The 26840-nt window shown below is 33.8% G+C and overlaps 1 protein-coding gene across 1 annotated transcript in view; it reads left to right on the forward strand.

The window, feature by feature from the left end:
• Nucleotides 1–308: 308 nt before the first annotated feature.
• Nucleotides 309–26840, forward strand: part of LOC121370804 (tyrosine-protein phosphatase 10D-like) — a 60665-nt gene continuing 34133 nt past the window's right edge. Inside the window, exons 1-17 of the mRNA XM_041496279.1 lie at nt 309–380; nt 1731–1779; nt 3181–3291; nt 4841–4966; nt 8748–8894; nt 10669–10815; nt 12030–12155; nt 13312–13587; nt 14769–15044; nt 15903–16072; nt 16993–17179; nt 19686–19868; nt 21524–21655; nt 23372–23520; nt 25349–25471; nt 25861–25930; nt 26522–26680. Of these exons, the coding sequence (XP_041352213.1) occupies nt 324–380; nt 1731–1779; nt 3181–3291; nt 4841–4966; nt 8748–8894; nt 10669–10815; nt 12030–12155; nt 13312–13587; nt 14769–15044; nt 15903–16072; nt 16993–17179; nt 19686–19868; nt 21524–21655; nt 23372–23520; nt 25349–25471; nt 25861–25930; nt 26522–26680 (2488 nt within the window). The 5' untranslated portion in view covers nt 309–323. The remainder of the gene's footprint in view (nt 381–1730; nt 1780–3180; nt 3292–4840; nt 4967–8747; nt 8895–10668; nt 10816–12029; nt 12156–13311; nt 13588–14768; nt 15045–15902; nt 16073–16992; nt 17180–19685; nt 19869–21523; nt 21656–23371; nt 23521–25348; nt 25472–25860; nt 25931–26521; nt 26681–26840) is intronic.

A 26840-nucleotide genomic window follows, 5' to 3' on the forward strand; every position in this document is an offset into this window, starting at 1 on the left:
ATTATTAAATTCAAAGTGATATTTTTGTAAAATATTTTATATATTATACCATTTTGATCAAGTAATCATTTACAAGTGATATTATTTACATTTCTTTTCAAAAATAAAAATTGTCTAACAAAATAGTTTTTAACAATTATTATCAGTTATTTTCATGGGTGGTGCAGTTAATGACTAATTACTGACAGTTAAACAAGCAGGATGGCCTCAGAGATATATATATATATACACACACAGAATGATGTGAATAATCAGGAAATGCTGACTGGATGCAGACAGGATACAGAGACTTCAAAAGATGTCTTTCCCTCACAAGATTCCACATGGCGGCCATGTTGACATCATCCAGCATGAAGGCGGCTTGGATTGCCTACATCTTGGTCAGTATTTACATTTCTTATTACAGTTAGTATTTACTTTTCATATTGAAATTACTTTAAGTAGGTTACATATGTTTCATTTTACAGTTATAAATTTACCTCGCTTATTACGGTTAGTACATTGAAACCTGTCTAAACCGGACCCTGTCAAAACCAGCCAAGTTTCATGGTCCTGAATTTTCTAAATTCTAAAATGCAATTCTCTTTACACTGGATCTTGTCCAAATCAGATAAATATTAGGTCCCCAATGTGATCTGGTTTAGACAGGTTTCACAGTATTTATTGTTCATATTACAATATAAGTACATTTGATATAACTAAAATTTACATTTCATATTGGTGTTTAAATTTCTTAATACAGTTAATGCTATGTATTTACATTTCATATTACAGTAATATTTTCATATGCTATAATATTATTATTCTTTAATAATACAATATCTAAATTTCATATTACAGTGATATTTTCATGTTATAATATTATTATACTTTAATAATATAATATCTACATTTCATATTTCAGTGCAATGTTTTTACATTTCATGTAATTGCAATACTATTGTTATTTCAAATTATGTATTTACATTTTATATTACAATAAATATCAACATTTCATATATTCAGTATCAGTATTTACATTACAAATTATGGTTGGAATTTACAGCTCGTTAGTTTTTACCCTTTGTATTACAGTTAGTATTTACACTTTTTTTTAAAATTACAATTGATAAGTATTTTCATCCTGTTGCAATCATCAGTTAAATTTCATATTAAAATTTAGTGGAATACATGTATTTGGGGTGAAGTTAATATTTACATTTCTTCATAAAACCATTAATTTAAGCCAAATGGAATTTTGTTTAGCTTGAAGCTTTACTGGGGCATTATGGCAACATACTGTATATGTTAACTAAAATTTATAGGTGCGCATATGATCTGACTCTTATGTGTGTTATATTTTAATGTTTGTGACAATAACCATTTACAACTTACTGGCCGTGGTATGTACTCTCCTGTCAATGGATGGTGCATATAAAAGATCCCTTGCTGTTAATCGAAAAGAGTAGCCCATGAAGTGGCGACAGCCTATTTCCTACTCTCTATAATTGTGTGGTCCTTAACCATATATGTCTGATGCTATATAACCTGTAAATAAAATTTGTTGAGTGCATCGTTAAATAAAACATTTCCTTCCTTTCCTCATGTACAACTTACTGAGCTTTCATCAAACATCGTTTCAGGTACCTGTCCACTTTTTGGTTTTTAATAGAACTTTAATTTTGATACTTGTTTATTTTTAATTTTTAAAGTTTTGTTCACTTTAATAAATATTTAATGTCTTGTTTAAGGCTGTGACTGCTTACCAGTGCAGAGGACAAGAATCCACAACAGTTTCAGGTAATTCTGTTTTAATTATATACAGGTACATACATTGTAATGCTTGTACATATTTTAATTCAGTTGGTAGTTTCATAATCTGTCCATCTGTAATGGAAAATCAGGCAAATTTTATACCACTTCCTATATGCTTTGTAGTGCTAAGACCACTCACTCATAATGTCATGAATGCGCTCCATCTTTACTATGACATAATTTGACCAACATTTATTAGTAATACGTACTAAATAAACATTTTAAATGATCTGTTAAAGAACAAAATGAATAATTATCTTGAGAATGTCTAAATTGTAATATGTTGCACTCAATATAAACTGGTTTCCTTGAGAATCCTTAAAGGGATGACCGGCCTCGGTGGCGTCGTGGTTAGGCCTTCAGTCTACAGGCTGGTAGGTACTGGGTTCAGATCCCAGTCGAGGCAGACTCCAAACCCTGAGTGAGTGCTCCGCAAGGCTCAATGGGTAGGTGTAAACCACTTGCACTGACCAGTGATCCATAACTGGTTCAACAAAGGCCATGGTTTGTACTATCCTGCCTGTGGGAAGCGCAAATAAAAGATCCCTTGCTGCTAATCGGAAAGAGTAGCCTATGTAGTGGCGACAGTGGGTTTCTCTCAAAATCTGTGTGGTCCTTAACCATACATGTATGTCTGACACCATATAACCATAAATAAAATGTGTTGAGTGCATTGTTAAACAAAACATTTCTTTCTTTCTTTCCTTAAAGGGATATTCCTGAGTTTGCTGCAGTTTTTAAGACGTTATTGACTAACAGAGACTTTTTAATGATTTTAATTACATATCAATTTTTTTTTGGGTGTATAAAATAGTAGTGGCTGTATATTAAACATGTTTCTGATTGTTCTAATATTTGTACTAGGTTAAATTTCATTTTATTTCCTAAAATAAATGTTTTCATAGGTACGAAAGTATTTGAAGACAAAATCCATTTTGGGCTTCTTACAAATATTATGATGACCAGAAACACATTGAATATACAGACACTGATGTTCTAAACAAGAAAATATATTTAATATGCAAGTTTAATTGTAGAAATCTTGTATTAGTCGGAAACAATTTACAATGCAGCAAACTCAGGAATGTCCCTTTAATGAACAAAATACATAATATGTTAATGCATAGAAAATATTTATTATACATTCAATAGCCAGTTCTTTATCGATATGAAAATGAAATTCGGAATCAAACCTGGCAACTTGTCAGTGAACCTTCTTCGATTTGGTAATAATATAAATGTAAAAAATTGTGGTAAATAAAATTATTTGAATTTAATTTTTTGTGGGCATGTAATTCAAGGTATAATTTTTTTAATTTTACAATTTTGTTTTTATAACAATGTAAGTTTGAGACGGCCCCTTTAACAGTTAACATCCTGTTGTAGGAAATTTGAAGTGTGTTGATGACGGAGACTGCAGTCAGAATGCTAACTGCAGAGAAGACTTATGTGAATGCAAAGATGGGTTTTACAGTGATGGTGCAAACTGTAAGAAAAGTAAGTTGACATTCCATTCCATTCAGCCTCATTAGTAGCATTCTTCTATGCACAACCCCATTATTAAAACTGTTTATTTATCCACACACAAACAATGAAAGTTAAAGATTGTTGTGTTTAATGACACCACTAGAGCACATTGATTATTGGATGTCAAACATTTGATATTACAGTAATTTTGACATATAGTCTTTGAGAGGAAACCCACTACATATTTTTTATGCACCATCCCACAGGCAGGATATCACATACCAAGGTCTTTGATGTACCAGTCATATGGTGCACAGGCTGAAATGAGAAATGGACCCACCGACTGATCTCAGATTGACAACACATCAAGCAAGCTCTTTATCATGGGACTATCTCCTCCCCCCCCCCCCACCCCCCGACCGAATATTTACAAAAGCCATTGAAGATAAGATATAAATATAAAATAGACAAATCATTAAAAAAAAAATATATAAAACATGAACTAAAGCTTTACAGTGTTTACACACACACACACACACACACACACACACACACACCAAATCACCCCCAGTATGATGACAGTTTTTGAAAACTTATTAATTTAAAATACACAATCAAATGTTGTTATCTCAACCTCTGTTATCACATCATCCCAGGGTATCTTATGTTTGAGAAATATCTATCGAGCTATTGGTTTGGTTTGGTCCCTTTAACATTAACATAATGCTATCCTATGGGGGGCGGAATGTAGCTCAGTGGTACAGAGCTCATCTAGGATCGATTCCCGTCGGTGGACCCATTGGGCTAATTCTTGTTCCAGCCAGTGCTCCACAACTGGTGTAATAAAGGCTGTGGTATGTACTATCCTGTCTGTGGGGTGGTGCATATAAAAGATCCCTTGCTGCTAATCGAAAAGAGTAGCCCATGAAGTGGTGACAGTGGGTTTCCTCTCTCAATATCTGTGTGTGGTCCTTAACCATATGTCCGACGCCATATAACTGTAAATAAAATGTGTTGAGTGTGTTGTTTAAATAAAACATTTCCTTCCATCCTATCCTATGACATGGCACCTAAGGTGATCGACCACTTTAGAAAGAAAGAAAGAAATGTTTTATTGAACAACGCACTCAACACATTTCATTTATGGTTATATGGTGTCAGACATATGGTTAAGGATCACACAGATATTGAGAGAGGAAACCCGCTGTCGCCACTTCATGGGCTACTATTTTCGATTAGCAGCAAAGGATCTTTTATATGCACCACCCCACAGACAGGATAGTAGATACCACAGCCTTTGTTACACCAGTTGTGGAGCACTGGCTGGAACGAGAAATAGCCCAATGGATCCACCGATGGGGATCAATCCTGGACCGACCGTGCATCAAGCGAACGCTTTACCACTGGGCTACGTCCCACCCTCAACCACTTTAGTGACTAAAGTAGATCCCACCCAATGTGGTCATACAAAAGTTTTGTGATGGAGGATGTGCTTTACCAGATACCAAAACATTTGGTTGCAGTGTGTATTGATCGTTGGATTATTTTATGTGTTTATTCACCCTGTCTAATATTATAGAACACTATCCTGGAACCACCTGTGATAATGATGAGCAGTGCGTGACAGATTCGAATTGCGAACCCAGTTCTAAGACGTGTCAGTGTAACAGAGACTTCTACAAGTCAGCACACAGGTGTTTTCCGAGTAAGTCATGAATACGGTAGATCAGGGGGCGGGGTTTAGCTCAGTCGGTTGAGTGCTCGCTTGAGGTGGTTGCATCGCACGATCAAATCATCTCGGTGGATCCATTCAACTGAATGGGTTTTTTTTCTCGTTCTAGCCAGTGCACCACAATGCATTAAACTAATTTCAATATAAAATGTTATATAAAATTTGTTTCAAGACGAAAAAAAAAAAATGTGATGGTATAGCCATAAAATCTGTTTGTACTAGTATACAATCCAGAGTTTATTACTAGGGGTGCAACGATACGGTCAAAACCGTATTGCAATATATTGCAATATAAGAAACTGTATTGCAATATGTATTGCAATATATTTGATATTATTTAAATTTAATATTTATGTGTTGGTTTTTTTTTTAATGAAAACAGAAGGCATAACTTTTTAATGATCTTTATTAGTTTCACCTGTCAGGCTAAATGATTTAGGCCATATTTTTAATTTTAACACAATACTAGTCTACTAGAACACTGGTGTGACTGTGTCAAACTATTTATAAATTGTCACATTCGGAATCCTTACTATCGGGCTTTTCCGTTGCTGCTCACTTGACACGGAAATGTACGTATTGAGTCGCAATATTTCGGCAGATCGACTGAACCAGAGCCGAGGTTATTAGCCGAGGTATTTTGAACAATCGACCGAAGTATTCCGAGTTCAGTGAAAAACAGCGAAGTGTGATTCTCATTTGTTGGTTTATTTCTTTGAAGATGATAGCCGTAGCCGTATTCCAACATAAATGAACAATGAATGATAATGTGTAAGTAATAAAACATTTATTTGTAATTATCGTTAACTGGTTATTTTCATTGTACTTTTAACACGTTTTGTTTAGACCAAATATAACCGACATATCACTTCGTATGCCAACAAGTAAGCCGACTACGCTTGACCAATTAATAAAATGATGTGGTTTTTGTTTGTTTGTTTGTTTGCCTATTTCAAGTCAAATAAGATACAAGGAAAATAAATAACGTATAAAAATCACGATACACAAAACTGTACCGCGGTTCGTATGAAGCTGATCAATTATCGCGGTGTAGACCGGTATACCGGTTTATCGTTGCAGCACTATTTATTACTGCATTTTTCCCCTTGTTTTTTAATGTTGAAATTGACCAACAAGTTCACCTACTGCATAAATAGTATCGCCTGATATTTTTAGAATTTGTATGCTCCCCAATAACGCTATAAAAGGTGAAGTGTAGTTGGTCGATATTTAAATTGTTATTTATATATGAAATGTCACCTGGACATGGGGAGTCCATGCAATGCTGTTAGATCTACTGGTAGACCAGTAGAGCAAATTTTAATCAGATTGACCACAATGGGTCAAAGGCTGTGGTATGTGCTTTCCTGTCTGTGGGAAAGTGCATATAAAAAGATCACATGCTGCATTAGAAAAAATGTAGCAGGTTTCCTCTGATGATTACAAGTCATATAATTACCAAATGTTTGACATACAATAGCCAATGATTAATTAATCAATGTGCTCTAGTGGTGTCATTAAACAAAACAAGCAAACATTAGATCAAATCTATGCTAGTTGTAATTCATCACTGCAAATGTACAGCAACCATTTGTTTTGTTCATTACCTCATATTCATTAATAATTAATAATTCTTAATTGAAGTGATAAAGCTATTTTTATGGACTGCGAAGGAGGATGTACATGTATGCTCCCATACAGAATGTTTATCTTAGGATGACCTCATTGTTGATTTCTTTTCACCTGGACAACAAAATAGCAAAGTTTTAAATGACACTTTCTCACTATTTTAAAGGCTTCTTTGTTTGGTTTTCTTTTTAAGGGGGGGGGGGTGAGGGGGGGGGGAGGGACAGAGTTTTCTTCTTCATACAAAAGTCCTCAAGTCCGGTAACCACACCAAACCCCATCCCCTTCACCATTTCCTAAAGGCATGTAGCTATAATTGCTGTGAAATGTGTAATTAGGATTGTAACACAAAAGCTGAACACCTGTATGAAGAAGAAGAAATGTTTTATTTAACGACGCACTCAACACATTTTATTTACAGTTATATGGCGTCAGACTGGGATCGATCGATCGATCCCCATCTGTGGGCTTATTCAGCTATTTCTTGTTCCAGCCAGTACATCACGACTGGTATATCAAAGTTTGTGGTATGTGCTATCCTGTCTGCGGGATGGTGCATATAAAAGATCTTGGGGTGGGGCATAGCCCAGTGGTATAGCACTCACTTGATGTGCAGTCAGTGTGGGATCGATCCCTTTTGGTGGGCCCATTGGGCTATTTCTCGTTCCAGCCAGTGCACCATGACTGGTATATCTAAGACTGTTGTATGTGTTATCCTGTCTGTGGGATGGTGCATATAAACGATCCCATGTTGCTAATCGAAAAGAGTAGCCCATGAAGTGGCAATAGCAAGTTTCCTTTCTCAATATATGTGTGGTCCTTAACCATATGTCCGACGCCATATAATTGTAAATAAAATGTGTTGAGTGTGTCATTAAATAAAACATTTCCTTCATAAAAGATCACTTGCTACTAATGAAAAAAATTAGCGGGTTTCCTCTCAAAGACTAAATGCCAAATTAGCAAATATGTGACATTCGATAGTCAATGATTAATAGATCAATGTGCTCTTGTGGTGTTGTTAAACAAAACAAATAAACAAACAAACAAACAAACAAACAAACTAATCTTCTGTAGCTGATATGTTACATACCATAATTAAGTCATTGCCAATTACTTGTAATGTGCCAGTGAACTGTAAACTCTTGTGTGGCGAACATCTCCCATACTGTTTGGTGCAAGATCATCAGACTTGATGCATACTATGACAGTGGGGTTGCTGCATGCCATAATTAGGACACTGTGACCCATTTTCCTTTTGCATGTTAATATAGCCTAGTTTGATGTACTCAAGAACAAGAAACTACACAAATACTCTTTTACAATGGTTTTCATTTGATTATTTTCATAGACGATAGCATATTATTCACACACAGAATTGCCTCTGAAACATGTATGAGTGTGCATACATGTATCAGGGCTCAAAATTAACATTGGAACCAATGACAATTACCATAGCTGAAAAATGAATTGCCATAAATGTAGGTATGGGACTGTATTAATGGCTTTTCTTTTCTCTTTTTTTGCCACTTAATAAAAAGTATTGCCATTGGTTAAAAGACTAATATTTGGTTTTTAATTTGTGTTTATTTTATTGTAAAGGAAAGAAGGAAATGTTTTATTTAATGACGCACTCACACATTTTATTTACGGTTATATGGCATCAGACATATGGTTAAGGACCACATAGATATAGAGAGAGGAAACCCGCTGTTGCCACTTCGTGGGCTACTCTTTGCTATTACATGTAGCAGTAAGGGATATTTTATATGCACCATCCGACAGACAGGATAGTACATACCACGGCCTTTGTTACACCAGTCATGGAGCACTAGTTGGAACAAGAAATAGCCTAATGGGGCCATTGACTTTATTGTAAAAGTTTCTTGTTTAAAATTACTATAGACAGAATAAAAATTGCCATGAGTGAGCATTTTGCATATGGCCAAAACCTTTCAAGATTGCCATAGGTAACAAACTCTTTAAGTTTAAATTTAAAAAAACAACAACCCCAAAACAAAACAAAACTAAACATTCTTAAGTTTAGACCTTGTGTAACATGTTCTCTTACTTGCATCAACAAAGCATTTAGAACTGATTGTAAGTGTTATTATTGTTATTATTTCAGGAATTGCTCTCCTAGGTTATTGTCCTACATTGACCTCCACAAACCAATGTGTTGAGAATGCATCATGTGTCAGCAGTTCAACAATGCCTTATTCAGTCTGCCAGTGTTATTCAGAGTATTACATGCACAACAACATGTGTCTTCCAAGTAGGTGAACATTATTAACTGGTACAGAGTTCAGCTTTTATCAGTTTCAGTTAAAAACTATGAGCCTGATTATGTGAGTTGAAACGGAAAATAATTAAAAATTGATAATTTCTAGGACTTGAAAATATTTTTATTTATAGAATTCCTGTTAAATGGTTTCTTGCCCAGATAACCAGTCATTTTTTAGTTTAATATATGTTTGAAAGTATTCATGTATTTATCATTTTAGCATGAAAGTAGGCTTTAAAAATTATGTGATATTTATTTATTTATTTATTTATTATTTTAATATACCCAGTAATACATTTAACATTCATTTATCATTTTAAAGGTGCATTGTCAAAGTTGCTTAATGGCTGCTTCCTGTAAATATAATTCAGTAATTTTTGCTTTAAAGTGCTTTTCCAGACCATATACTAACATTTCAAATTCCACAATTAAATGCTTTCTTAATTTTTCATTGCAATAATATTTTACACTGATATGTAAATCAATAATTACGAAAATGTCCCAGAAAAGTATTAAAACATCACTCCCATAGAACACTGCCAGAAACGACCGAGTAAAGTTCTCGGTAAAAACATTTGCCTGTAAATAGCCGTGACGTCATGAAGGGAACTTGCTTCACAGAAACCTACCACGAGATGACTTCCAGCGCAAGCGAAAGTGGGACCAACAGCGACTGCCAAGCTCAATTATCATGCGATTCTTCTTTCGATGATGAATAGTGTAGTAATGACAACTGGACTAATATTTGTGCAACATAACAAATAATGTCTTACCATGCTTACCATGCACTAATTTACAATTTTTATTCCTGTTTTGTTCTTTAGCTTTTCGTGCGAATTATTTTGCTACACTGTATGTTCTAATACTTGTGATGTAGTAGAAAAGACGATAAATAACTCTTGAATTCTACGAGTCAAGTAGACCCGATATCAGTAATTTTAAGAAATAAACAAAAATGACTTTTATTCCGTCCCATCCCTCTATAATGATGTTTTTTTGTGTGAATAATTTCAGTTTAGTTTGACGTAAAAAAAAGAAGAAGTAAAAGTGTTTTGGAAATAACAAAACAATACTATTTTTGTGTACAGTTGTGAAAACAGTAGGCTCAGAAATAAATAACTTATAGTACATTCCACAGCATGAAAAAAGGTGTTCTCTGTGGGAAGGTATAGTAAAATTAATTTAATGTATTTATAGTCCCACAGGGAATGCCATGGAATTTATAAGTTATTTATTTCTGAGCCGATTGTTTTCTAAGATGCATACAAAAATAGCTTCTGGGTTTTTTGGGTTTTTTTCTTTTTTTGTTATTTACAAAAAACATTTTTGTAGGATGGGAGGGACTAGGCTATAGATACTTACTTATTTAAACTTTAATGGACAAACAACGTGTTTAGTTGAGGCAAACATAGTGTATCGTTATGTCAGGTAGATGTTTCAGACAAGTTAGCTTTCTTTGTGCAACTCATCTGTCTCTGGTGGCCCTATCTAGCTGTCAACAGTCAACTTGTCAGATTTTGTAATGTTATAAGATAGGAATCCAGTCCTACTGAACAAAACTCTTTTTATATGACAGTCAAGCACATTACTAGATCAATATTCCTGAGTTAATTATGCAAAGATTATGTGTGGGATCAATTAATTTGTAGTTAATTATCAGAAATAAATGTAACAATAGTGGAATATGACACTTTTAACTATGATAAACATTGCACCTTTAACACGTAAATGTTGATATACACATGTATGCATTTAACCTGTACAGAAATAGCTCCACAAGAAGTTTGCAGTCAGTCTGGTCCTGTTGATCAGTGTGTTAAAGGCGCATCCTGTGTTTACATGGCTACACGTTCTACTAAAGTGTGTCAATGTGATACAGGATTTTACACATATGACCGCATGTGTATTCCAGGTAAAAAACAAACAAAAAACCCCACTTTTTTACAGTTTAACTTTTCATTAGTTTATTTCATTCCTGTCTTGGACAGAACTCTCTGGTGAAGTCATAAGTTGTGCCCACAACAGGTGTTCTTGGACAGTTTTCTGATGGAATCACTCCAAAAATGGTCCATGCCCATGCCCATGCCCATGCCCATGCCCATGCCCATACCTATACCCAAACCCTTCTATCATTTATGCAAGCATACAGAAACTGCACTGGGTATCATGGACAGTGAATGCTTTCAGAATGATTAATAATGGTCAGTGCAATGTACTAGAGTAAATGTAAAGGTCTTATTTATTCTATTTGTGTATCAGAAAATTATTTGTCCACTAAGTGTGTTAGGTATAACAACAACAGCCATTTTGTATGTTTACGTTTCCATTAGTTTCTTTCATTCCTGTCATCGATAGAACTCTATGGCAAAATCAGAGGTGAACCATATTTGTACTATTTGTAATAACTGTTACAGTAGTTTTTACTTCAGAAACTTCTTTTGTTCATACTGTGACCCATCTTCTATAGGGCCTACTGGCATAATTTTCTGCATGAAATAGATGCCAAATATTTCTAAGCATAACATTGCCAACCATAAACATAAATTGTTTCCATTAGCCAGTGATGTAAAAACATCACCTGTCTCATGGAATTCCTTCCTTTCTCAAAAGAGGTTGGGCACAGTACAATGTGATTTGTGTACTAGTATAACCATCGCAGACCAGATCCTAGGTCATAGAATTTCTTCTTTTGTTAGGCTGGGAGGTAGCCCAGTGGTAAAGTGCCGACTTGATGTACGATCAGTCTGAGATTGAGCCCTGTCGGTGGGCCCATTGAGCTATTTCTCATTCCAACTAGTGCACAACAACTGGTATATCACAGGCTGTGGTATGTGCTATCCTGTGTGTGAGATGGTGCATATAAAAGTTCCCCTGCTACTAATGGAAAAATGTAGCGGGTTTCCTCTCTAAGACTATATATCAAAATTACCAAATGTTTGACATCCAATATCACTAATAAATCACTGTGCTCTATAGTGGTGTCATTAAATGAAACAAACTTTTTAACTTTCTTCTTTTGTCAAATAGAGGTTGGCACAGTGTAGTATGATTTGAATATAAGTATGAAAATAGGTAATATCATCATTATCATCCATATTATCATTTTTAGTTTATGTTATATTCCAGAAATAATGCCTGGAAATAGTTGTGGACCTCCTGACCGATGTATTAAGAATGCTGAATGTGACCCGATTAAATCAACATGCAAATGTCTGCAGTCATTTTTCTTTTCAACTGATAAATGTATTCCCAGTAAGTGATTTCAGTAAGAAGTTAAAAGTCATATGTAATTTAATTTACCAATATTAGCATATAAGATGGAGTGAGGGAGTGTGTGGCAGGGGCAAAAATGGTGGTAACGTTTGGGGAAAATGAGCTGGCCTGAAACATTTTCACTATGTATTACTATTATTAATTCTGTTCACAACTATATTTTACTTGCATAATGATTCATTTCGAACCCTATATAAAGCTCTTTGGTCATAATCCAAATATGAATAATCCAGATTCAAGTATTTTCGTTTAATTTGGTAAAAAATCAGTCGGCCTTCTCACAAAAATGGGAGCCCATACACCTACAAGTTTACCAGTATATTAAAAGTTGTAATAATTGAAATTATTTTATACTGCATAATAACTAGGGTCAGTGCCTTTAATTCACAACATAAATGATTGTCCTATGTTTAGGAAGTGCAAAACTACAGGGTAAGTAGCCACGTCTGGTAATGGCATCTTTTCTTTTTTGAAGCTCCAAGTTAAAGACCTTTTTTGGAATTAAATTTATTTATTTTTACTTAAGGGAAAGTTGACACATTTTAATTAGATTTTATATTTATTGTGTCTAGAAAGAACTTTGAGGATGAGAGAGATGCATGTATATTATGTCAAAAAACCTTTTTAAAAATATTAATTTTTTAATAAAGTGCTTTTCTTTCTCTTAATATAAAACATATTTTCCTTTGCACAAATTAATACAAAATTGTAATTAAACCAGATATTAAGTTTTCTTAAAGGCATACTGTTACAGATTTAAGGACCTTATTTCTCTAAAAAATTGATAATAAATGATAATTACATTAATGTTTGGAAACCAAATCTAGCTTTCGCATCACCATAACTGAACCATGATGGTGTAAAATCCATGTCAACCCCCTTAGCAATATTAGCATTTGAATTATGGACCATTGCCATAATTCAATTATGGTTACAAAATATCATTAGTAAGTCGAGTATGGTGGTTACATAGATGGTTGAATAAAGTACATTTAGGGACAAATCAAATTTATATTTGTTTAGGTAATACTTTGTTAGGCCATTTAATAGGTCAGTGGTCTGTGACAGTATGCCTTTAAATATCAGCTAGCTTATGTTATTTTGTTTTCTTTTTACAAACTTTATTTTATTTCAGTTTCTTATTTAATCCCAAGAGATGCGACTGTTAGCGAAGTCGGTGCATTTAATGTAACCATCGAATGGATGCCCCCAGATGTCAGCGGTCCTTCATTTGAATACAAGATTGAGACTTCCCCATCCGACACACCTCCAGTTACCACTAATATGTCAATGTACACATTACAAAAGCTGATTCCAGGGGAATTGTACAACATCTCTCTGAGGACCATGATACTGGACACAGATTCAGTAAGAAAGGAATCTCCACCAGTTAATATTATACAGCAAACACGTACGTTTTAAGGATAATCTATATGACTTCACATTACACGTAACAGTACATGTACTATGTATAGTTCCAAAAGGATCAATCCTTTTTTTTCTACATTGATTAATCATTTATGAGTAATAAAAATTGTATTACACTTAATAGGGCTAGCTCTGCCACTCGCCAAATTCGCCAATTGAAAATTTTAAGAACAATTGGTGAATTTTATTTTAATTTGGCGAAAAATAATTGTTATAATTGATACTTTGTTCAAAAATAGTTTAGATTTTGCATTTTTGAAATAATTTGGCGAAAGTTTTTTATCACCCAGAGCTAGCCCTGCTTAAGATGTTTTTCCATTGACAAAAGTGTGCAATAAATCAGTATACCCGCACACTCAACTGCCGAGATGGTTGTGATTGGTCAGCATTTCTTTACACCAATTCTTAAACTTGCAGTAGAACAAAACATGGACATTCGTCAGATAATTAATACTGTTAATTAAAAGTAGTTTTATAATTACAAAAAAACCTCAATGTTTTTTCATTGACAAAAGTGTGCAATAAATCAGTATAACCGCACACTGCAAAGAGAGTTGTGATTGGTTGGTATTTCTTTTCTCCAATTCTTAAACTTCCAGTAAAAGAAAACTTGGACAATGGTCAGATAATTAATTCTGTTAAAGTAGTTTTCATTACAAAACCCCCAACATTGTTCCATTTCCAGACAATGTCTTAACCTGGCAAATAATGTATGGTAGAAGTCGGTTAATTACCTCATAAACTTACTCATGGTTTTACACATTTTTGATGTTTTGATTGACAGCAGATAGACCCTTGTGTTGTTTTACTCGGGGTTATCAGCTGCCAATCAAACAACAAAAATATTTAATAACCATGCATCTCACTTGTTCTTTTATGTGATAACTTTAACACAACCCACAGTTATAATTATGAATTTTTAGATAATACTGTAACTGAATTTCAAAAGACTTTGGTTGGACATTTTTGATTAAATAAAACAAATTTTGCATAAGATTGTATCATTTACCGGTATGTAATAAACATACTATGTAAAAGCGGTAATAATATTTGTATATTTGATGATGTAGCAGCAGTTGGATACAATTATTCTAGTTTTACAATAATCTTATTTCATTTCATTGTATATGTTTAACAGTTCTTTATATACTTTTAACATTTTAGGTCCTGATAAACCATGGATAACAGACAAAGATAGCAGTGTTCCCATGTCCTTGACATTTGCGTGGACAGTGAAAGGTTATTTCGACACATTCACTAGTACACTGTGTGAATGTGATAATTCCTGTAATAAACAATGTCAACATTTTACAACAAAGAGCAAATCTGAATCATTTAAGAACCTCAAAAGCTACACCAGATACAAGCTGAATGTTACTGCTAGACAGGGAAGTCTTACCGGAGAGACCACTGTTGTTTATAAGACAACGAAAAGTGATGGTGATTTTGCATTTCTTGTTTTTTTCTTTTTTTCAGCACTGGTAGGGGCAGGATGAAACCCATTGGTAGTAAAGCACTCACCTGATACGCGGTCTGTCTAACATTTATTCCTGTCGGTGGGCCCATTGGGCTATTTTTCATTCCAACCAATGCACCACAATTGGTATATATCAAAGACCATGGTACACATGTATGTGCTATCCTGTCTGTGGTATGATCCTTTACTACAAATGGTAAAATGTAGCAGGTTTTTTCTCTAAGACTCTTATGTCAAAATTATCAAAAGTTTGATATCCAATAACTGATGATTAATAAATCTAAGTGCTCTAATGGTGTCGTTTTACAAAACAAACTGTATTAACACTGGTAAGGTCTTACCAGAAATTATGTTGATACCAGAATTATTTTATTTTATTGTTTGAATACAGACTTATAATATTTTTAATTATTGTTTTTCCCAGTGGAATTGTGTTTGATTTGCTTAATACTGTGTGTGCATTAAAAAATAAAAATAAACACTAATTCTTGTTATAACTTAACAGTAGGTTTTTGTGTGTTGCTTGTTTTGTTTGGATTTTTTTGTAAATAGTTTATTGCCTCCAAAATGTCAATTTAGTGGTGTTAATTAACACCAAAATTAATTAAGTTTTGTTGTTTTTTCAAGTTATAATTCTTATGTTTAGCTGAATCAGTGTTGTAAAAATACTGATACCTATATGGAATACAGTTTGTGGGTAATGCGATGACATCTTAAACAAAATGAAAACTTAATTTTACATTTGTTGTCCATGTAAAAACAATGTTTTGTTTTAATATATTAATATCCTCATTTAAATTTAGTTTTTTATAATTGTCTAGCTCCTGATAGTGTGATGGACCTGCAAATGGTAGACATAGAAGCTACAAGTTTTTCTGTGATGTTTTCCAACTCTACTAATGTGGTTGCCTATCAGATTGCCATTAACAACACAGCCAGGAAATCTTCTGATTGTGTTATGCTTAGAATCAATGGAACAACATGTAGTAAGGTATGCCAAATGTTTAATCATGCTTAGCTGTCTGCCTGGATCTAAAACAAACAAAGTGTCATAGATTTGAAAATGAAATTTTAATAGAAATTATATATTCAAAAATTACATGTAATTAGCTTATTTGTAATTAGTGGTTAATATAACTTTTTGCAAACAAAATACTGAATTAAAATAAATCATATTTGAATAAATATGTTTTAAAACATAATTTGGAACAACCTAAGGTAACCACATACAATCAACTCCAAACTGTAATATGTTTTTATGAACAAGAAAAATATTATACTAACCATGTTTTCAACAATTTACCCAAATTTGCTACCATGGCTAATTTTAGCCCTGACTATCAGGTTTTCAACTCAGAAATGGTATGGTTTATCTTTATTCATTATGAAGATACTGTATGGAGTGGAAGAGTTCAGGCACAAAATGCTATATAAACCATTTTTTTTCTAGTTTTTAGTTAAAGCCATTATTGTATGTCAGTAAGGTCTAATCGTAGGCCCGCTGATTTGCTGCAAAAAGTGATTGATCCTTATGAAATTGTATTGGGTAAATCCTGGGGTTTTTTTTTATCAAAACGCGATATACGCCAATTAAAAAAAACATTTTTACTGAAAATGAAAAATGGATATATCGCATTTTGTGTCTGAACTCTTCATATACCCTCGACCTTTAGGCCACTGGTTAAGCACATTGATGCGTGTTTTGATGATGATCTTTTTATAATATATACTAACATATTATATCATACTTCAAGGTCAAGAACAGTACGTTATGTGTAATATGTGTATCATATCCTTTTTCACAAGACTGATACAATGTTTGAATATAACACTACATGCTTAGAGAGGTACATTATGAAATGCTGCAATAAGTAATATTTTTATTTATTTATTTATCTTGTTTTTTTGTAGCTGACCAACTGGGTAAGCTGTAACTCAACCTCCAACTTCTCTGTGAACAGTTCTTCAGTTTTGTATTCAGGTTTTGTCGATGCTATGCCTGATTCTGAGTACTCTGTTACTGTGTGGGCCTGGAAATGCTATGCTGTTCATAGGAGAAGCCCACCTACCATTGTTTACAACAAAACAAAAATTGCAGGTTGGTGAAATTATGATTAGTTCATTGGGGATCACCATAATCTCCAGTAGTCAAAAGTACTCGGCTATATGTATGTACATTTAAATTTAGAAGGTGTGAGTTCTGTTTGAAATAATGCTATAATCTCTGTAAACATGCTTCTAAATATTTGTAGCAGTTTTGCTACAAAATAAATTGGAAAATTAATTTGCTGTTAGTATGTTTAGTTCTTTTTAAATTCATGTTTACTTATACATTTTTATAATAATTCTCTGCAATTTAATTTTTGTCTCACCTTTACAAAGTTAAAAGGCAAGATATACTATAGGTATTACTTTTCCAGCAGTGGTGATGGCGTAAAGTTTTGCATTTCTAGAAGTATTTCAATACAAATATGTTTTCTTTTTCGAAATTAAAGCATTTAATTCACTCTTTCTTTCCTTCTTCCTTCCTTACCTACTTTTTTCTCCCTTTACCATTTCCTTTAAATCTTTCCTCTATCTCTATCTTCACTGTTAACCCCACATATTAGTGAACTCCATATTTTCGTGTATTCGTGCTTATTAATATTATTATATTGATTCTAATTACACTATATTATATATATAATTAATGTTCATATGTACTTATAACATGGATGTAAGGTGGTGAAATCAGGGCCCCAACCCTGACACTACCATACTTGTGTCTGGAGTCAATAAACTTCTTTAAAAACAACAAGAAACTAACAAACAAATAAACCAAAAAAAAGTTTAGTATTTAGCTCCATTTCTCAGAAACCACTGATCGATTAAACTTGACTTATAGTTGCACCCATGGATGTTCAGTTTAATTAATATATTTTAATTGAATTGGGTTTTTTTACTATTCTTTTTTTTTTTAATTTTAACTTGCATTAAGTTAAACATCTATTGATGCAACTGACAGCAGCATAAAATAATTTATTGGTTGGATATATATATATATATATATATATATATATATATACACATACACATACACATACACATACACATACACATACACATATATATATATATTAATATACATATATATATATATATATATATACAGTGTACCCTCGATTTATTGCCCCCCGATTTAACGCCAACCTCACAGACCGCCAATTTCTTTAAAGTACCATTTTCATTCATGTTTATTTCCCTCGATATAACGCCACCCTCGGTATCCGCCATCCGCCAACGACGTTTTTGAACCGAACTCCATTTAGCCATTATAATTCCCTCGATTTTGCTGCCAATGGTCTGGTCACAAAGTTGATTATAGTGACATAATTACTAGCGATCTGTTGAATGGGGAAATCCTAACTCCGTTGTACTCTGGCAGTACACACTGAATCTGTTTTTGTTTATTGTCTAGCAATTAATGGATGTAAGTGCTAGAATTGTTTAGGCAGGTGCGGTGTTTGTGTCCAATCAACACTCGGTATAAAAAGAACAGCCGGTATAGTGATCACGTGACAGAGGGTTGCATTAGATTCATTATTTTAATCGCAGATTGTTCTGTCGGGTCTTTGAAGTGCTGACAACAACGACTCAAGTTTAATTAATAAACAAACTTTAGGTAGGTTTTATTATGCTCAAGCATATTTCGACCATGGCCTCATGTTAAGTTGCATTTTATTACAGCAGAATGGATTTAAAGCGAAAACGTATCGTATTAGACGCGGTTAAAAAAAAACAAATTGTTCAGTATTCGAAGATAAATTCAACTAAAAGTCAACAAGATATAGCCAATCACTTTTCAGCGTTGTGACGGCATTCGTTTTGTGAAACATGCTTGGGATATCGTCAGTGCCACCACCATAAAAAATTGGTGGATTCACACAGGGGTCGTTCCTCGGGACCCTCATTTCCGACTTGCACCAAGCACCAGCCAATGAAACGACAGTGTTGCGAGATCTGGTTGGTGACGTCACGGGCCGGCTTTCAATCGACGAACAGCTGAGAATGGATGTTGATGAGTTTGTCAACATTGACAACGAAGCAGAGACATTTGCTAATATCAGCGACGAGCAGATACTTGAAAGTGTTGAACAGATTCACGACGAAACGACTGATGACCAGGAAGAAGAGTCCGACGCTGATCCGGAGCCCATATATGTCATATTCTTGGCAGTCAGCAATTTAAAAAAAAAATTAAGTTTGGTAGTAAACCCAACTCGATATAACGCCAAAATTATTTTGGAACATTGGTTGGCGTTAAATCGAGGTTATACTGTATATATATATATACATATTGTTGTGGCCTATAACTGGAAGTACCATTACTCATATTGAAATCCAAATGCTACTTAGGAAACCTCACTCTGGGCCTAATCCACGAAGGCCATACATTCCTTCTTTCATAATTAGTGTGTTGGACGGGCATCATTAACATGTGTAGTACTAACAATATGAGTGACCCTTCAAAAGTGACGCTGAGTATATATAGACAACACAACAATATATTAAATTTACTTTAAAACCATTCTTCATCTCTTGTTCAATTAATCATTTCTTTTCAGTTCCCGGTGTTATTTCCAGCCCAGTTGTAAGTGTAATTACACCCATTCCAAACCAAAGTGCACTTGTTACTGTGAACGTTACCTGGCTGCCCCCTCAACCTCGGCCTGGTCCCACCAACTACATCGTCAACGTCTGGGATGCTGTCGACAATGTCACCTTCTATTATGGATGCTCAAGTCATGGTACATATATACTGCATTTCATAGCTGAATCCCATTCATGTTTCACCTTGATTTTATTTTTTATTTTTTAATTTTTTATTTTTAGTCCCCTACCAGTCCAACAAGAGGGAACTATAGGTTTTTTCTTTGTCCTTCTGTAGGTCCGTCTGTCATTTAATTTCAACTTAGTTTCGTGCTTATATCCAATTAAGGTTCAAGCACGCTGTCCTGGACACACACCTCAGCTATCTGGGCTCTGTCCAGGACAGTGGGTTAGTCGTTAGTTGTTAGTGAGAGAGAATAGGGTGTAGTGGTCTTACACCTACCCATTGAGTCGTTAAAACTTGCTGTGGGTGGGAGCCGATACCAGGCTGCGAACCCAGTATGTCGGTGTCCATTTGTCTGTCTGTCCCATTTTTGACAGAGCTATGGCTCTTGAACTTGGGAGACACATAAATTTGTTTTCCAGACTTTTTTTTATTAATGCCTCGAGATATTGAGCTGAAATTGTGTGTGTAGCTCTTATCATATTCTGTTATGATCAAGTTTGACTTTCATGGCAAATTACCCATTTACAGAGTTATAGCCCTTGAATGTAGGAGATATAAAAATTTGTTATTCAGACTTTTTGTTTTGCAATGCCTTTTGATATTGATCTGAAATTGTGTGTACATCTTTATAATGTACTGTTACAGATAAAGTTTGACTTTCATTGCGATTTACCCATTTTTGACAAAGTTATGGCCCTTCAATTTATGAGATAAGAAAATTTGTTGGGGTTGGTAGGGGACATGTATTGCTTTAGCAGTACTCTCAGAATGCTTGTTATTTCTGGTTGTTGTTATTTTTTGTATTGTAGGCTATGTATGAAATTTGTGACACCAGTTTGTAAATGTAATTATTATACAATTCTAAACTACTATAAACCAGATTAATATTGCAACATGTTTGTGGAGGGTTTTAATGAATCTTGGCGCATGTTTGCAGTATATAAATTTCATTAACAACCTGTTATTATCTGCGATGAAAATAATGCATGCTTATTAATTTTGCAAGTTCAGGCAGGCCACAAATGACACAAAATTTATAGGAACACATTTTTTCCCCCTGGTTTACAGACACTTAAAAAATAAAATGGTAAACATATGTTATTTATTTATTAACAGAACATGTATGAGTGTAAAAAAAACCCCAACAAAATAATGATTTTTTAACAAACGTACATTGTCCATACTCATAAATGCTTAAAAGTCCAGACTTTAGCAAAATCTTCAGACTTTTAGCTTCATTTTACCTTAAAGTTTATAGACAAGACTGCATTACAGCCTTAAGTTTAGATTTTAAAATTTTATAACTATGTTGCCTGATGTGAGTGTCATACAAACATGTCATATGACAGTTGTATGTGAAAACAATATGACAAGTAATAGGTGCAGCAGCAGTAAAAAAAAAAGAGTTAAAGTTTGTTTTGTTTAACGACACCACTGGAGCACATCGATTGATTAATCATCAGCTATTGGATGTCAAACATTTGGTAATTCCGACTCGTAGTCATCAGAGGAAATCCACTACATGTTTTTCAAATGCAGCAAGGGATGTTTTATTTGCACTTTCCCACAGACAGGAAAACACATAGCACAGCCTTTGACCAGTAACATACTTAATATTTCTTTCAGATTATGAGAACACCAGCTGTCTGATAGAAGTTCTTCAGCCGTTCTGGGAATACTATTTTACCATTTATGCTGAGACTTCGGCTGGGAGGAGTTCTGAAGTCACGTCAGTGTTGATTGTTACACCTGAATCAGGTATGTGTGTGTATGTGTGTGTGTGTGTGTGGTAACAAAATAATAGGCTAATGGTTACCTGTTACTGTGTTATATGTTAGTGGGGGAGAAGTTATTGTAGGTAGCCATACACCGAATAGTATTTGAGTGAGTCAAAGTTGGAAGTGCACCCAACTTTTCATCCCACAGTTGAGGGTACCAGTCATGCCATTGGTGATAAAGGTGAGAGTATTTGTTTGTGATAAAATGTTTTTTCTTGTAATTTAATTTGAACTAGTGTCAATATACCAACTACCATGATTGTGCTTGAAACATGGGCAGAGACCTACTAAATATAGCATGTCAGTTTTTGTGCGGAACAAGGGTAGTCATAGAGGCTACCCATTATGTCTGAAATTAGCAGCTTTACTCCCAGTTTTTTCTCATTCACTTTAAGGCTGAGGGGTGGTAGTATTTATATATCCTTGATGTGTACACGTATGTCGATTGATACGCTGCAAGTAGGAAGAAGAAGAAAGAAATGTTTTATTTAACGATGCACTCAACACATTTTATTTACGGTTATATGGCGTCAGACATGTGGTTAAGGACCACACATATATAGAGAGAGGAAACCCACTGTCGCCACTCCATGGGCTATTCTGTTTGATAAGCAGCAGGGGATCTTTTATATGCCCCATCCCACAGACAGGGTAGTACATACCACAGCCTTTGATATACCAGTCATGGTGCATTGGCTGGAACAAGAAATAGTCCAATGGGCCCACTGGCGGGGATCGATCCCACACCGACCGTGCCTCAAGCGAGCTCTTTACAACTGGGCCTGCAGGTAGGAGTTTTAGCCATATATGTTACTATTGTCATGTATGGGATTTGATTTGGTGGTATGCACCCTGTAGTGGCCTCACAGCTGGACACTGAATCATGAAAACTCACTCTTTAAGTGAACTCACTCTTAGAGGGAGCCAGTGTCAGGGTTCAAACCCAGTACCTACCAACCTTAGATATTTGTGTTCTGCTTCCAGTGCCAGTATTACAAAGGCTTTATGTGCTGTCTTGGTTTTTTGGTAAAATATGAAACCAAAAACAAAGCAACACATGAACGACATACAGATTGCTTAACTAAAGGTTTTTATTGTATCCACACTGTGTCACAGACAAGACAGCACGTACCATTCTGGCTGTTAATATTTCAGTCACATGGTATTGGTCGGTATAAGGTCTTTTAAAATTGATCCTCCATGATTGAATTCATAAACCTCAAATGGAGTTAATATCACTGTACTAAATTCAATTTCCTTTTAAAGGGACATTCCTGAGTTTGCTGCAATTTTTAAGATGTTATCGACTAACAGAGACTTTTTAATGAATACCAAATATATTTTTATGCATAAAATATTAGTGGCTGTATATTAAACGTGTTTCGGATTGTTCTAATATTTGTACTAGGTTAAATTTCATTTTATTTCCTAAAATATAAAAAAACAATAATGTACAAAATTATTTGAAGACAAAATCCAGTTTGGGCTTCTCACAAATATTAAGACGACCAGAAAAACATTGAATATACAGACACTGATATTCTAAACAAGAAAATATATTTAATATGTAAGCTTAATTGTAGAAATATTTTATTAGTCGGAAACATCTTACAATGCAATAAACTCAGGAATGTCTCTTTAAATGAATCATGAAGAGGTCACTTGCTTCAACAATATTTGATTCTTTCATTACTAGATCCAGGATTACCAAAATCAGTCAAAGTTTTCAAGGATCCGGGTAGTTACCACCTTGGTCAGTTGACTATGGAGGATCCAGAGCCAAAGGATAGAAATACATTTATTACTGGATATAACTTAATTGTCGTCAACAGTTCATCACAACAGGTAAAACAATTTTTTTTCAATTATTTTCTCATTCTTTTTTGCTGTGCTCTCATAACACTAGAAGACTAAAGAATTATTCATTAACATTATAAAGTTTAATTTAGAGACTTTTTAAAAATTATTAATTAACATTTGTTATATATTGCTTAATAAATATGGTGGAATCTTATCCCACTCAGAATTGATTTTATATATTTTAACTGTTTAGTTAATTCTAAAAGTTTTTAGACAAATTATTTGTGATGTTTGTATTTTTCATAGCTCTTTATACTATGTCTTAATAGTAACTGATGAATGTTTATATTGATATACATGTAACAGTGCTCATCTATTTTTCATATATTGACCTTTGTTTTAAAGACAATTATTATAGCCAATATACATGTTTTTCTCATGCTGAGATGTCATGCGTTCATCTTGAAATATGTAGATATTTTTATCATCATTGAAGGTTTACAGATGTGGGAAATTCTGTTTTCTTTTAGCACATACTGTATTTTGTAGCAGGACAAATGTCATTCCAGCCAACCCGGCGAGCTCATTTCGGTGGGAATTTTCTCCAAATAAGAACATTACACATATTAAATTGAAAAATGGCCGTTTATTTTTAAACAACATTATATTGATACACAAGATTGCAAAATTAACTAATTAAACAAAATTCCCATCAAAGGTGGGCATTAAATAACTGCCATACATAAAACACATAATAGGCATGCATATTCAACCTGATAAAATATATATCTATGTATGCATATATACAATACAACAAAAGTACATAGCATGATGTATCTTATGATTTATGTTCAAGGGGAGGTGGGTGGGTGTTTTCTCAACTAATATTTCTTGCGACTTGTGTTTGGCGAAATGGCACACCATGTGCAAATGTAACTCCAGTTTCATTGGTCAGCGGACCGGTGCTTCATAGAAATTTAGAAATGGTACCGATTAATAGCTATTTAAAGTTTGGAATTATAAACCGAACGGTGATCAATTTAATCCATTTGCCTACAACAAAATAATAAAAGTGTTTATTTTTATCTATTAAATTTTAATATTGTTCAGCAGGCCTCTGAACATTGCAAGAACGATCATTTCATTCATGCATTGCTCGCACAAATCTAATTTTAGGTAACCTATATTTTGTTCGTGCAAAATTTAGATCACCATTTACTTGGATATAACAGGTTACGCAAAAATAAATGGGTTACCTGGATTTATTTCTGTGTAACCGATAAATGAGTGACGCAGATTTTTAATTCTCAGAGGTCAGGTCTGTCTATCTTTTGGTTGTTTTTACAGACATTTGTTTAATAGAGGATAGTCCCTGAGTGTCTTTTGATATCATAATTTATCAGCACGAGTTTTATAAAAGTATGAAATCCAAGGATTTTTATACTTTTATCAACGAGTGCTGATAAATTATGATATCACAAGACACGAGGGGGATATTCTTTTTATCATCCATTATCATTCTTTTCATTTCCGACAGTTGTAAACAATGTCAGTAATGTGGTTTGAATGTCACTATATTTGGCAGCGGCAGACTCGTTAACTAGCAGAACGGCAGTGACGTGACATCACTAATGATAGGTTTAGCACTGAAACAAACACAGTAACGTAACAAAATATTGTCTTGTGATTAAAATTTGACCAATCAAGATTATAAGAAGGGATATCTCCTGTGGAGAATATCGCAAGAGATATTGCAAATTATAGTGCCAGCAATATTTCCTATAAAAGCCTTTAATGGATGATCAAAAACTGTGTGCCTTTGGCTATTTAAACTTATAAGCTATCTCAGCTATATTATTGTTTTGTTTTCCAGAATTTCACTAGATCTAGTTTTTTTGTACTTGGAAATTTAAGTGATGCTGATTACAGAAGAAGTGATAGCATGCGTTATTTGTTCCGTTTTGATGTGATCCCAGGCATTTCCTACAAGCTATGGGTTTGTACTTACACGTTTAAAATAAATCATCAATGTTTTTCTTCTTGTGTTGTATCGTTCTCCTATTTCTGATGCCAGTTACACGAAACCATGGCCAAATGTAAAGTTAAATTGTCTGCCATATCAGCATTTCTGGGCATAATGCATGTATATCTCATTTGTTTAGTTCAACAATGTATTACAAATAGCAAATGTATCATGGAAAATGAAAATGAAAATTTGCTTAACATTTCTAATATTTTTAGTAATTAATGTACAAACAAGTACTTATTTCAAATGTGGAATATGTTCTTTCATTTAAACATTGTAGTTTACGAGTATCTAATTAATTAAATACATGTAGATAATTAATTAGTTGTGGGATTTATATATAATGTTTTTAATTTTAGCTTTATGCACTGGGTCGAAACAACAGAACTAGTGGTACAGTGATGAAAAACTATGATGCTGTTGTGGGAAGTATGTATATAAGTTTGGGTTTTTTTTTATTTATCGTATTATCCAATCTATTGTGTGCACATTTCTATGAAAAGAAAAATAAATTCAAATATGTACATGTAAATTGTGTATCACAACAACACATCTGGTAAAAGATCTTTGGGAATCTATAGTCAAGCACACCAACAATTGATAGTCTATGGTAATTTGTTTGTTCATTGATTCATTCATTCGGTGATTCATTCATTCATTTGTTTATTCATTCATTCATTCATTCATTCATTCATTCATTCATTCATTCATTCATTCATCCATTCATCCATCCATCCATCCATCCATCCATCCATCCCATCCATCCCATCCATCAATCCATTCATTCGTTATTCATTATTCAATCATTCAGTATTTCTTTATTTGTTTTTTTTCATTCATCCAAGGGAGACAATGTAGCTAATAAATAATTTTATAATGTTATATTAAAAAAATATTAGTACTAAACATTAAAAACAAAAACAGTGTAAACATTTCTATACATGTATATATATATATATATATATATATATATATATATATATATGAATTAATGTGTTAGCATTACTACTTTCTCTCCAGGACCCCCTGCATGGACGGGCAGTCAAGTTGCCGGGCCTGCTTTGGAAACGTCCACCACTTCTTTTGTGGTGGAATTCGCCGATGCTTCATTTTTCAATGACGGTACAAATGGACAAATTCAACGCCGCGGCTTGATCATTTCAAACTTCGACTGGGAACGTAAGCTCATCTATATTCAGTTTTTAAGTAATTATATATTTCCTATACATAGTATCAAATAACTTATACTCTAAAATAAGCATTCAGTTTTTAAGTAATTATATATTTCCTATACATAGTATCAAATAACTTATACTCTCAAATAAGCATTCTTATACCT

Source organism: Gigantopelta aegis, chromosome 4 (assembly GCF_016097555.1).
Source record: "Gigantopelta aegis isolate Gae_Host chromosome 4, Gae_host_genome, whole genome shotgun sequence".
Taxonomy (NCBI): Eukaryota; Metazoa; Mollusca; class Gastropoda; order Neomphalida; family Peltospiridae; genus Gigantopelta; species Gigantopelta aegis.